The 14,426-nt window shown below is 34.9% G+C and overlaps 1 protein-coding gene across 2 annotated transcripts in view; it reads left to right on the forward strand.

Annotated features, from left to right (window-relative positions):
* Window positions 1-14,426, forward strand: part of Exoc4 (exocyst complex component 4) — a 782,658-nt gene that overhangs the window by 64,553 nt on the left and 703,679 nt on the right. For both annotated transcript variants that reach the window (XM_078040565.1, XM_078040566.1), the window contains exon 5: window positions 10,415-10,524. In XM_078040565.1, coding sequence (XP_077896691.1) covers window positions 10,415-10,524 — 110 coding nt within the window. The remainder of the gene's footprint in view (window positions 1-10,414; window positions 10,525-14,426) is intronic.

Below are 14,426 nucleotides of genomic sequence, written 5' to 3' on the forward strand. Positions count from 1 at the left end.
TTTTGTAATAGTTATTCCTTGTTCTGAGAGGTGGGCATCAAAGTTTGTTGATTCATTCATTGTACACTTATTGTGGACCTCTTTCATAAGAATACCTAAGAAACATTTCCTGTGGGCCTCTTGTATACTGGATGAGAGACACTCTTTTATATCTCAAAAGGAAATGAAAAGCTCTTTGTTTTTTAAATTTGGCATTAAAGTCAGCCAAGTTAAGAAATATAGATATATGCACTAAAATTATAAGATTTATTGTTACTTAGGGTTATGTTTAGCTTTAGGCATTCTTCCTTGTGGAATTGTTCAGAAGAGGTTCAGAAAGAACACTTTCCTTTTACTCCTTGGCTGGTTGTAGTGTAGCACTGTGTTTAAGGGTATGGGTGAGCTTAAGAAATCCATTGCTTTAGTATAGACCAGATAGGGAGTAGGCCTAGATCTTAAGATAGTAAAACGTTTGGATTATTAACATATGACAGCTATGCAAGTGCATGTCCTTTCAAAAATCTTTTAAATAGCCATAAAATCTTTTCAGAGGGGATTTTAGTACCATATTCTGAAATAGATATGCTTTTGCTTTTTCATCCATGTATACCAGAAGAGCACTGCATGCTGGCACTGAAGTCTTTCAAGTCCTATCCTTTTTGAACAAAAAGTGCTAACTTTGTGTGTGAAGCTTTAGTTTAGCCAGAGATCCTGAAGAAAAAGAGAAATTTGTACCTTTTCAGCAGATAGACATAATATAAACTTTTGCCAGGCACATTCCATTCCAGGTAGGAATGTGTACCCGAGACAAAACTTCAAGACAAGATCTGAATAGGGTTAACTCTGAGTTACCCATTCCGCAGAGAGTAGTGCATGTGCGGGAGTGGGAATGCCAAGTGTCTGGTGGTAAATAGTAGATCTGAATGGATTTCTTCCCATTCCAAGAAAAAACCATAAAACAAAATTACCATGAGTCTTGTCAGTTTCTATGCCATATAGGAAAATAAGTATTATGTTGAGATATCAGAGGAAGAACATTTATTTTAAAAAAGAATTTATAAAGCAAACAAGAAAAAATTTGGGAAACAGAAGCTCAAGTTTTCTCAAAAGAAACTTGATGTAGTAGATTAGATGATTGTTTGAAATAACCTCTTTTCCTCTTTCACTTCAGTGGGAGAAGTACATTTGTTCCCCTCTAGTTTTGGGCTTTTACTTTTGTGAGTCATTAGGACATGTAACACAGACAGAGACTGCAAATACTCTTGTGCTGGTAAATGGGGAGTATGCCCTCTCGTGCCTCCTCCATTCCCTGCTGGCTTTTTCCCCCCAGAAGAGGAAGAGAGACCCACAGAACCAACTCAAGACCAGCAGACCTCCCCAGTGTGGATCAGCTAGCACCAGAATATATGCTTATTGTTGACATCATGGGGCGTTTGTGGTTGTAGGCAGCAAGTGTATCGCTTCTATGAAACAATAACAGGGAACAGCGAGAGTGGAACAGGGAGAGATGCTAAGAGAACTACAGTGTGAGTTAAATGTGAGAAAAACAAAAGCGAGGAAATTTAAGTCTTAAAATGTTAGACGAATCAGCGATGTGGAGGAAAAACTTTCCTCCTCATGAAGAAGAAAAAGACAAGATGATAAAAGAAAGATGATGAAATAAAAGATGGAAAACAGTGATCAATCCAATCATTTTAGGTGAGGATTACACTAAAATGATAGTGCTGTGGACTGTATTATGAACCACACCCCCTAAAATTCACATATTGAAATCCAAATCCCTGGAACCTTAGACTATATTTGGAGATAAAGTTTTTCAAGAGGTAACTAAATTAAAAACAGGTTATTATAGTAGTTACTAACTCATTAGATTGTTGTGCGTGTAAAAAGAAGGAATTTGGACAAGGAGAGATACAGTGAGAAGACAAGACAGTAGAGGAGAAGACACACATCTACACGCAAAAGAGTAAGAGGAAATTAACTCTGCCCACATCTCGACTTCAGATTTCTGGCCTTCAGAACTACAAAAAAATATATTCCTATTGTTGACACTCAGTCTGTGGTACTTTGTTATGACAACCTGAGCAAATCAGTGCAGAGATACTCAGAAGCAATAATTGGAATGTAAATTAAAAAGCCTGCTTTAGCAGGAAGAAAAAGAGAGACCTTGCTCTGCAAATCAAAAGGATTCAAGGTAAAATTAAAACAAAATGAAAAAATCCTTAAATGTGACTTGGAAATTTTTTCGTTACAAACAAATTCTATAAGCACTAGGAAGAATAATTCCTTTTACTGCTCTGATAGAGACAGTTATCTGCCTAACCAGTATCCATTCTCCCCTTTGCTTTTGATGGCAATCCTGTTTGTTCCTGGTGGCCAGAGACCCAGCTTAAAGGCTTTATTTTCTATTTTTCTATATAGCTAGAGCTGATTAGTGGGTCTTCTGCTTGCAAACTGTTGAATGAGAACTCATGGGAAAAATTTTCAAAGATGCCAACTAAATTGGCATGCTTACTGTTTTAAACCTTCACGTGCCTTTATCTCCTTCTTATCTGTGACATGTGACGGTGCCATGAAGTTATTTTAGACACGACATGTTCTCAAGAATAGAAGGCCACATCCTAAACTCTGATGATGTCCAACCTCTTTTAGAGCCTTGGATGGGCTGCCTCTTTTGTATTAGAGGAAAGAATCCTTTGGTTTACTCAGATCACTATTATTTGGGTAATTATTATGTTTTGCCTGCCCTCCCTCCCTAGCTCCTTTCTTCCTCCCTCCCTTCTTTCCTTCCTTCCCTCGCTCATTCGTCTTTCTATACTGGGTATTGATTGAGTTCCGGGGTACTCTACCACTGAGCTAGGTAGAGTACCTTTTTATTTTTTAAGACAGATTCTCGCAAGTAGTCGTAGTTGGCTTTGAACTTGTGATCTTCCTGTCTCAGTCTCTTGAAAGCTGGGATTACCTGCATGTGCTACTGTGCCCAGCTATGACTTCTATTTTATATTGTAAACTCTAGTTTTGATATACAAAAAGGAGTAAAAGTCAGGCTCACCTGAATTTGCTGACCAGTAAATGTGAGACAACAGTGGAGTCAAGTCTATAGTATAATATGCACTGATGACCAAAGATTTCTAGGCCCAGCCAAGTGGCTATGGGTATACATAAGCAGCTGAGAGTTCTCATATATGAATTGGTAGACAAGAAATAAATTGCTAGTGTTTTTTTTTTTCCCCTAGAAAACTACTCACAGATAAACTCTGGCATAACTCAAAAATCACAGCTTGAGAACAATACAGTTACAGATAGCTTGAAACAACTTTTGAAGAACATACACCATTTAATATGTAAATTTGTATATGAGTAACTAATAAATGTGTGTTTACAAGCAGAGAACTGCTGTTGAAAAAGAAGGTCTGTATAGTGAGGGAATGCTTCCCTAATAATAAGCAGGATTTATATTCCCACACTGAGTTAGTAGTCAGTGGGAAGTTTGAAGAGGCAGAAAAAAAAAAGGAAAATTGAATTTTTGCTAAAGATGAGTCAGAGTTGGTTTGTTTTAGACTTTAACTATTAGAGAAAATACATTTAATTTTGTTTTTATGACTCTTGATATGTATGTTTAGAGATTTCTGTATTGTTTAATAATTATTAGAGAAGACAGAATCAAATAAAACATACTTGGTATTTCAGAGGATGATGTGTTAGCTAAGATTCTTGATTGTAAACAGTAGAAATCTATCCTGAGAACTAAAACAGCTATGGAGTTAACTGGGAAGTTATCAGATATTTCACAGAATTTGTGAGCATTCTATATAATCATGTTCTCAAACCTACTAGGAAGGAACCAAGGCAAACAAAGCAGTTGAGCACACAGTCTTAGACCACATGAAGGGCCCATGAGGGTTGCTACCACTGCTGGTACTGTGCTTACCATGGCTGGATTTTAAACACTCCTGTCAATGATCTTTAAATGTCTTGTTTCTCTCCTTCATCTCCTCCAACGTCCGAGTCTTGGGTAGAACCGTCCAGTTTGCTGAGCATCCTGGGCCCTATCTTGCCTCCTTTAGTTTCCATAGTAGGCAGTAGGTCCATCTCTTTGCTTTGACTCCATGGGGATTCTGTCCAAATAAAAAGATTGTTTACATGCTTAGTTTCCTAAAACAAATAAAATCCAATAACAAATTTCTACAGCAGGAGAAAACAAAGCAAAGCATATGAAGGCATCTACATATAAAGAACAGAGATTTTTGAGTAGGAAATAGATAAGTAGATACAAAAGAAGACTCATGACTACATGAAAAAAATAATAAACATCATATTTGGAGGAAATAAAACAAATGGCGAGACTGTCCTTGTTCTTAACTCATAAAGGTGTCAGTTGCAGTTAAGTCCCAGTTGAGGTTTTTGAAACTGTCACATGAAACCTGAAGTTCACATGGATGAAGAAATATATAAGATTTGCTTTAAAAAAGTTGAGAAGGGAAGTTGTGATGGAGGCTTTTCTTATGTGATATCAAAATATATTATAAAGCTATTTTAGTCAAAATAATACAGGCATGCAGATAGAAAACCAGATTGCTGGGATAAAATAGAATTCAGAAACCAATCCCAGGATTCATGACACTTTAGTATTGTACTGTGTGTGGGTGAGTCGTAGTGGTGATGGGTGTTTAGTAAAGAGTTGAGCCAACTGGCCAGTGATTTGAAGAAAATAAATTTAGATACCTATGTTTTTTACATACAAAAAATTCTAGCTAGATTTAATAATCACATGATAAAACTTCATTAACATTAAAATACAAGAACTAAGAGTAGAGGATGCTTTCCTAAGAATGTCAGAAAATGTAAAGAAGAACATGAAATAATATAAATATTGAAAATCTGAAAAGGTGTCATAGCAAGATGGAGCCAAAAGATAAATCGCAGACTCTCCGAAAAATATTTATATTATATAAAGCTTTAGTAACTAAAATACTAAAATAGTTTTCAGAATAATAGTAAAAAGGCAAAAGGTAATTCATAGATTTAAATGCAAATAGGTAATAAACATGGGAAGATTGTTCAATATCATGAGAAATACAGATTGAAGAAATCAAATGCAGTTTTTTAATCAACAGATAATCAAAGTTAAAGACGCCCACAACATACTTTGTTGGCAGGATGGGAAGAAATAGTTTTTTCTTGGCCAAGATGCCTTTTTAAGAATAAAAATTTGCATATTCTTTGAGTATGAGAGTCCATTTCTAGGAATGGAAGTACAAAAGTACTACTAGTTCATAAAAATGTCGATAATAGGATGTTTAGTGCAACATTATAGGTAAGAACAACAACAACAAATCCCCACATGACTGTAATGTTCATGAAGTGAAATATGGTTCAGTGCATTATACATCCATTCCATGTAATGCTGGACCTTCAAATGGGAAAGATCTCTATGTGCTGATTTGGTAAGATTTCTGAAATATGTTGGCCTCCCAAAACAAGTTGAAAACAATATATATTATATGAACATATTGTGTAAGAATTGAGTAGATATTTAAATATGTATCACTTATATTTATATAGACGTAAATACTTGTATATGTATAGAAAATGCCTTGAAGGATAATACCAAAGCTCTCATCAGAGTTACCTATGAGAAATAGAATTGGGAGGTGAGGAATAGGAAAGGACTTCCCTGTGTGTACTGTGAGCATGTATTACTTGTAAGATACTACATTTATCAATGATTTTAGAGATTTTTTTTTAATGAAATGGAAAAATGTTTAGATTGTACTGTTGAAGGGAAAAACTAGAATTCGGAACTGTATGCAAGATGATAAAAAAAAAAATGCTGAAAACATCAAATGTGCCTTTTCTGGGGTATGTGTGTATGAAGAGACTTCTCTTTTTTTGGTACCAGGGATTGAACTCAGGCACACTTAACGACTGAGTCACATCCCCAGCCCCCGCCCCCCGCCTTTTTTTGTATTTTATTTAGACACAAGATTTCACTGAGTTGCTTAGTGCATCGCTGTTGCTGAGGTTGGCTTTGAACTTGAGGCCCTTCTGCCTCAGCTTCCTGGGCTGCTGGGATCACAGGCATGTACCACTGTGCCTGTGTCTTTCTTAAACTTTTTAAAGTTTTTTAAAAAAATTTATTCCTTTTAGATACATGTGACATTAGAGTATATTTGGACATATTTTTACAAACATGGAGTATATCTTATTCTATTTGAAATTCCAGTTTTGTGGTGGATAGACTTTTTTTTTTTGGTAAAACATTTTGAAAGGTATTACATCAAAATGAAGTTAATGGCCTATTGTTATGTTTTTATATTTTCAAAAAAACACCTTTATAACCACATAAAATAATTAAAAAGTCACTTTTTTTTCGTTTATTGCATGCCTCCTGGGTTAGCACTTGGCTTGCTCTTGCTTCTTTGGACATCTTCAGATATCTCCTAGCTTATGGAGCAGAACGTTTCAAACTCATGGGTTTGGTGTCTGTATTTGTCTCTGAAATGTGTTGAGATTGTTGTGGATCCCATCATGTTATTTGATCCCTGTTTCATCTTTTATTTTTTTCTGTTTACATCTCATTTTCTTTTCTTTTTTTTCTCCCTCTTTGCTTGCTTGTTTGCTTTATTTATTTATGTGATCTTGGGGGCTTTACCCAAGGTTGTTGACCATTGACCTATATTCCCAGCCCTGTTTTTCAGTTTTTATTTAAATGAGACAGGGTTTCATTAAGTTGCAGAGGCTGGCCTGGAACTTGGGATTCTCCTGCCTCAGACTTCCAAGGTACTGGGATTACAGGTGTGCATCACTGCACCTGGCTGCTTTGATTTTTAATGTTTTCATTTCACTGTATTTTCTATTACCACATCTTTGTCCTTGGTCTACCATTTGAAACTATGCTCTTTTTTACTTTTATGTCTTCTAAATCACTCATTGTTCTTTCTGTATGTTCAGCCAGTTCATAGAACTATATAGACTTACTATGCCAGTCATTCCTGTTTCATGGTTCACTTAAACATTTACTAAATGCATAGTATCAAATGACAGATATTTCTCATCTCAGTGTGACTTAACAAACTTTTATGTACATTTGCTCTTTGATAGGTACTGTGCCAACTGTCTGGTTATAGAGGTTATAACTAGAGTTATAGCTTATAGTTCAGCTTACCTGTGTCAGTCTTTGGTTTGATATTAAGATCAGGAGATGACTTGCAACTACAAATTTTGGACATAGTTGGATCATTGATTACTAAGCAAAGGAATAGAAATATGTTCTAATTAAAAAGCAAATATTCAGTAAGCCTAGTACTTCTCGCCCTTCTTTAAAAACAAACAAACAAACAAGAACAGTTTTCATGGATTTAATTCTGAGATCAAACACATTTAGAAGTAGATCCTAATTAGCTGGGATGGTTGATTAATGACCAGAAATTTCTTGGGGTTATGGGGGCAGTAGTTGTTGTTTATTTTTGGTTTGGCTTCATTTGTTTTATAGTTTTCCTGTCCTCCACCATGTTGTTATTGAATTGCAAAACACATGCAATCCCAGTATACAATTGGTGATTTTGCAAGACTCTCTTATGCTGGGAGGGATTTAGTGTATATCAGCTATTGTTTTCAATTCAGTCATGAATGATTCTGAATGGATTTAAAATAAAAAAGTTGTTATATGTATTTAAAAAGAAAAATATCAATATCTCTCATAATAAAGTGGTTCATATTAATTACAAACTTCAAAAAAATTATTTTTCTGTCTGTTTTTATTTTCTAAAATACATTGAGGGATTCAAAACCCTTTGAAGTAATTAACAATTTTTCACCTTTATCTCTGATATGGTTAGAAGAGGTCTTCTTTTCTCTTCTTAAACGAAAACTAAGGTCCATACACATTAAATGTGATATTCCATAATAACACCTACCTGTCTGCCAAACTTCATGTCTGTAGTTACTAAATGAGTGGGTGTATCCTTTTTTTCTCTGGAACTTTTGAAAGCAAGTCCTTCCATAAAAGTACAAGAAAAAAACCAAAAATCATTTCCAGAGTTACTTGCCTTTGGGTTAGTGTTCACAAAGGAGAAAATTGAGGCCTAAGGGAAATTTTTAGAGAGAGAAAGAGATGAGTCTATGAAAATAGTTCTGCGGTAAATTGACTTTCTACAAGTTTATTGATGGAGTTTGAGAGCCCTCTGGCTCTGATTATAAAGTTGGGAGGTTATGTTCTTCAGAGTTGAAATGCAAGCCATTTATCACCCTATATTTAACTGAAATATATTTTTAGGTTAAAACTGAGAAAATAATGTAGGTTTTAATTTAAGATGAATCGTGTGCTCTGTTTTCTTAGAAGTATGTGCTGTTACAGATTCTCATGTGTATATACATGTCAGTGTGCACATACATATGTACTAACTATACTTATTTATTATTAGATTTGACAGGTAGTATTATAGCTATACATCTACCTGGATTTTCCAGCTAATTGATACCTTTATCCTCCTTTAAAAATCACTTGGTTATTTAAATATTTATGAAATACATAATTTTCCTGTCATTGTAAATTTGAAATTGACTTTTTATTAATCACTCAGTAGCATTATTATAAACCTCAGTAGAGTCTGAGTCCATGGGCTAGAGTGCTAGGGAAATATGGACAGCTAGTTTTCTAATTATGAGAAAAAGACAGATAAAAAGTGATAAGGTAGATAAAAATAAAACAATGAGAATGCAAAAGTAATCATAAAAGATGGAAGAAGGATAAACCTCAGATCTAACTGATTTTATAAATACATAAACTTTTACTACAAAATATTGTGTTTTTTGAAGACTTGGAGTTTTTAAAGATCGTTGAGGCAATTAGGAGCTTATGGTTTTATATTGGTGGAAAAGTCATCGGAACTATGCTGGTGGTTCAATTCCTCCTAATATAGCTTTTATATCTTATACTTTCAACTTCACATTAGCCTGTGAGTGAACTATTAGAATTTTGCAGTTTGGTGTAGCTCATATCCTAGTCACAGTTGCATCTTCAGCACACAGAACAGTGGTGAACACTCTCAGATGCTCAGTAATTGTTTGGGTAATGATTTCCCTTCTTTTCTGGGTAAGTGAAAAGGGAAAAGTTAATGACTGTCATAGTCATCCTCAAGGCTTAAAACAATGGCTCATACATTATTAAGACTCAATGAAAACAGTGATACCTTAACTGATAATTTTACTCTTTAACAAAGCTTATTTTTCAAATTTTTTCTGAAGGAACCGTTTTTTAAAAATAAGCTCAAAATGCACACATTCCTGGGTATAGCGTGTAGCACAATAGTAAAGTGCTTGCCTAGCGTGGGTTCCATCCCCAGAACCACTAAATGAATGAATGAATGAATAACCAAAATACTCACACAACTAGCACCTTGGTTCCAAAAGAGTGTGGGAAGGAGATGGGGACACATGACCATGGGGTGATTGCAGGTGTCGTTCACAATTGCTCACATCTCTCAATCCATCCTTCTTGGAGATACCCTTCTGATGGAGATGGTCTTTTCCTTTCTCCCCCTGTGCCTATTGTCCTTTTATGACCTACTTTGACAATCAATTTAAGGGTAGCCATTACTACTGATGGTGTTTTTTTGGAATGGGAAAGAAGTGAGAACTATGACTTTGACTCTATACCCTTGGAACTGATGTTAGAGCAGCTCTTCTGTGGTACTGTTGTGTGGCTAGATCATTTAGTTTCTTGAGGGCAGGGCCCAGGTTTCATTTGCATTAGCATTGCTTACTTTCTTATAGGTAACAGGTGTTCATAAATTTAACAACATAGCTTGAAAATTGAAGTGTTCTTTATGATCTTTGTATCATTTAAGATCAGTTTTTTTTTAAGACACTGTAGTTTATTATTAACAGGAGGGATTAGGCTTTAAAAGAAGATTTTTTTAAAAAGCTAATTAAATACTAAATCAGACTGTTTGAGATTCTTTAAATCAGCTTTATTTTAGTGATTCCCAACTTGTTGAAATTTATGGCCTCTTTTAAAGAAAACTAAGAGTAGTTAACTTCTGAAAAAATATGTAAAAATCTGACTTGAATAATACAAATTTAAATGAAGTTTCTGTACTAGTTTATATATCATGTCATGATGTCATTTGAATTTTCTTTCTAAGGTATTCTTTAATATAAAGGAGAATACTGCAATAGCTTGGCACAATTTCATTATAAGATGGTCATCCAGATGGTCCAAATATCATTTAAATACTTTGAGTCTTTAGACTACATTTTTATGCTCCTGGCTGTGTCAGTCACCTCTTTATTGGAAATATGCTTGTGAGATGTTTGAAATCACAGTGTGAAGAGGGCTTGTAGCAAAAAGGAAAGTGACAAGGGCCAGGCTCCTAGTAGGACTTAAGTTGGTTTTAGCGAAAATGGTAACTACTGTTCATTTTCCCCAAAGCTCCCACGTGAAAGATGCTTCTCCTGGTCCTCTGATCGATGTTACAAACCTCCCTACTCCACGAAAATTCCTTGATGCTACTCAATACTCTACTCCCGGAAGCTCAAGTGGTAAGTTTTCATTCTTCAGCCACAAAATGTTTTAGTATGCCTACTGAGTATCTGTGGGGTCTGAGGTAAGTGCTTTGGTACCTGTAATGAGCCCTTTGTGACCCTCACAGGAAATAAGACAGAAAACCATCATTTATTGATTTCTCCATGTTGAACCGACCTTGCATCCTTGGGATGAAGCACACTTGATCATGATGCACTATCTTTTTTTTTTTAATTGATTTTATTAGTTTTTAAAATACACGATGACAGTGGAATGCATTACAATCCTTATTACACATATAGAGCACAATTTTCGTATCTCTCTATATAAAGTATGCTCATATCAATTTATGCCATTATACATGTTCTTTTTTTGCATTACAATTCTTAATACACATATATGCCACAATTTTTCATATCTCTGTTTGTATATAAGGTATGTTAACACCAATTCAAGTCTTCACACATGTACTTTGTATAATAATGACCATCATATTTCTACCATTCTTGCTAATTCCCTTTCCCCTCCTTTTCACCCCTCTTTCCTATTTAGAATTAATCTAATCCTCCCTGCTCTCCCTCCATATCCCACTTTGAGTCACCACCCCCTTCATATCAGAGAAAACATTGGGCAGCACTATCTTTTTAATGTGTATTTTTTTAAAAAAAATTTTGTAGTTGTAAATAGACAGCATGCCTTTATTTTGTTTATTGTTATGTGTTCTGAGGATCGAACCCAGTGCCTCACATGTGCTAGACAAGTGCTCTACCACTGAGCCACAGTCCCAGCCCCTTAATGTGTTTTTTTGGTATGAGATTTGCCACTATGTTTTTAAGAGTTTTTGTATCTATGTTTATCAAGGATATTGGTCTGAATTTTTCTTTCCTTGAGATATCTTTGTCTGGTTTTGGTATCAGGGTGAAACTAGCTTCTTAGAATGAATTTGGAAGCATTTCCTCCTTTTCTATTTCATGGAATAATTTAAGGAGGAATAGTGTTAGTTCTTCTTTAAAGAACTGGTAGAACTTGGCTAAGAATCCATCCAGCCCTGGGCTTTTCTTTGTTGGTAGGCTTTTGAGGGCATCTTCAGTTCATTACTTGAAATTAATCTGTTTAAATTTTCTATATTCTCCTGGTTCAATTTGGGTAGGTTGTATGTCTTTAGGAATTTGTTGATGTCTTAAAGATTTTCTAGTATATTAGAGTTTAAATTTTCAAATTAGCGTCTGATTATCCTTTGTATTTCTTTGGGGTTGGAGGTCTCTCTTTGATTCTGGATATAAATATTTAGTTGGATTTTCTGTAGTGGCTCAAACTTGCCCCTTCAGCAAAGGGCTAGGCTAAGCTAGAATCAGAGTTTTTGGGCCTCTACAAAGAGTTTCTCTGCTATTGCAGTTTTGGATTGTGAAAGAGAGATTGGGTGTGTTGTGTGATGCTTTGCAAGTGCCTTCGTTTGGCACCTAGAGTCCTCCATGTCTTTTTAAAAATAGTAATGTCTGTTACTGGCTTTTCAGATAAAAATTAGTTGTAATAGTTCTTATTAGATCCATAGTTCTGTAGAGCTTGAAATAATGTAAAACTAGAAAAGAGAAAAAATAATTTGTAATCGACCAATACATTTTGTGTAGCTAATTGAAAGTATTTCTTTTGAGAGCTTAACAATATTTTATTCCTGTGGCATATTTCATTGTCCTTTAAAATACCATTTAATTAAATCATTTTAGGGTTATTTAGACTTGGAATTTTGAAGTTTATTACTTTTACTGTAGAAAAGTATAGGAATTAGTCTATAATAGATTTTTCTTCTGCCAGTTTTCTTACGATTTTTAAAGTATCCCAAACACTGATTTTTATTATAATGGTTTAAAAGAGAACACAAATCTTTTCGTTGAGTTAGGCATGTCTTATTTATTTTTTTCCTCCTTTTGATGTAGTGTTATTTTTCACTGAATTTTTGATTCTCTCCTGAGCTGTTACTGAGTGTAGAATTATGAAATAAAGATACATTTATACTTTTAATTTGTGTTTCACCTCTACCTTTTGTGGAAATTACCAATTGTTACATCTTGGCATTTTTAAAATGTGAATCTCACTGTCTAGTCTGATTTTATTACTGTATGCAAATGTTGCCCTGTAAATGGCCAAGTGAAATAAAAAATTTAATTGTTTATGAACAAACGAAAGTGTAGGCTTTGCAAATAAAAGAGCTTTATAAATATCAAATAAGCTGAATAATGACAATTATGGCAAATTCAAGTAGAAACTAATTTTGCCACGTCTGTTATTTTTAATATGACAGCTCTACTCTTTTTTAAAAAATTTTATTTATTTATTCCAATTAGTTATATATGACAGCACAACACATTTTGATTCATTGTACACAATTGCAACACAACTTTTCATTTGTCTGGTTGTATACCATGTAGCACCACACCATATGTGCCATCACACATGGACCTAGAGTAATGATGTCCATCCCATTCCACCATCTTTCCAATCTTTACTTTTTGATGGGCACGTTTTCTGTCAGATTCTGGAGTAAGCCTTTGTCACTTAGTGGAGTTCATGGTGATACTTGGACTTTGGCATTATTCGGAACAACTCTTGAAGCACTGCATGGTAGTGTATTGAAGCTGGGGCCATTATGGACACTGCTTTTAGAGATATGTGCAATTTTTCTTTTAGACGGTTTTATTATTTACTTTTGACCCTTTTGGAGACTGTTGACCTCATGATTTTTTGGTGGGTGAATGAATAAGTAGTTAAAATGATGACTAAAATCTAATAGCAGATTAAGATGTCTTTGGTGTCTACTAAAAATGAAAAGATATTTTAAGTGCTTTACATTTAGTCCTTCAACAATCTTCTGAAATGGCTATTATTAGGAGCCTCATTTTATAACTGAGAAAACTGAGGCCTAGGGAGGTTTATAATTAGCTTAAACATACATAGCTGACAAGTACCAGAGCTATGATATTAACTCAGGAACTAGGTTTCAGAGTAGACTCTTCTAAGTAGTTTGTTCTACTGAAAAGAAACCAGGCTCTGTATAGCAGTTTTCTAGTCACACAGATGTAGTGAGTTAAAACATAAAATTTCTGTTGATCAGAAATCTAGCATGAGTCTTCTTGTGTTAAAATCAAGTAGTTGGGAAGGGCTGTGTTCCTTTCTGGAGGGTCTAGGGGCAGTTTTTTCCTTGCTCTTTCCAGCTACTGTAGGCTGCCATTAGCTTGGCTCCTGGCCCCCTTCCTCCAGGTTCAAAATCAGCAGTGGTTGTGGACATCTTTCTCACGCTGCATCTCTCTGACCTACTTTTTTGCTACCTCCTTTCTCTTCTAAGTATTTCTGGGATTAGATTGAGCACATGTGGGTAGTTCAGGTGAATTTCTCCAACTTAAGGTCTTTAATCTGATCACACCTGTGAAGTACCCTTTGCCATGACCTGCTCAAAGGCTCTGGGGTTTAGGACATGAGTCTCCTTGGGGAACTGTTATTTGACTTAATCACACCCTATTCTGCTGATTTTCTGACTCAAGTTATTTTTACAAGTGAATGTGGGAAAACTTGACTTTCTTTAAATTATGTAATGAAATCTTTTCATGTAATTGAAGTTCTAGTCTTTGGAACTTTATCAATTAATTTGTATCACATTATTAAAGGGGATTGTATAAATGAGGAAGATGTAAATTTTGTAGATATTGCTTCAAATGTTACTAAGGACATTAAAAAATCAGTGGAGTGAAGAAGTTTTCTATAAATAAAGGGAAGAAATTTTGTCTTATTCTTAATCATGAACAATAAGTCCTAAGAGTCTGCTTGTGGAGTGCTCTGCAAGTCAGCCTAGAAAGTAACAGCCATTTTCAGCAGGGAGTTTAACATGGGCTCTTAAAGCTCCCCTCTCATCTTGTGAAACAGTGGG

The sequence above is a fragment of the Ictidomys tridecemlineatus genome, chromosome 2 (assembly GCF_052094955.1).
Source record: "Ictidomys tridecemlineatus isolate mIctTri1 chromosome 2, mIctTri1.hap1, whole genome shotgun sequence".
NCBI lineage: Eukaryota > Metazoa > Chordata > Mammalia > Rodentia > Sciuridae > Ictidomys > Ictidomys tridecemlineatus.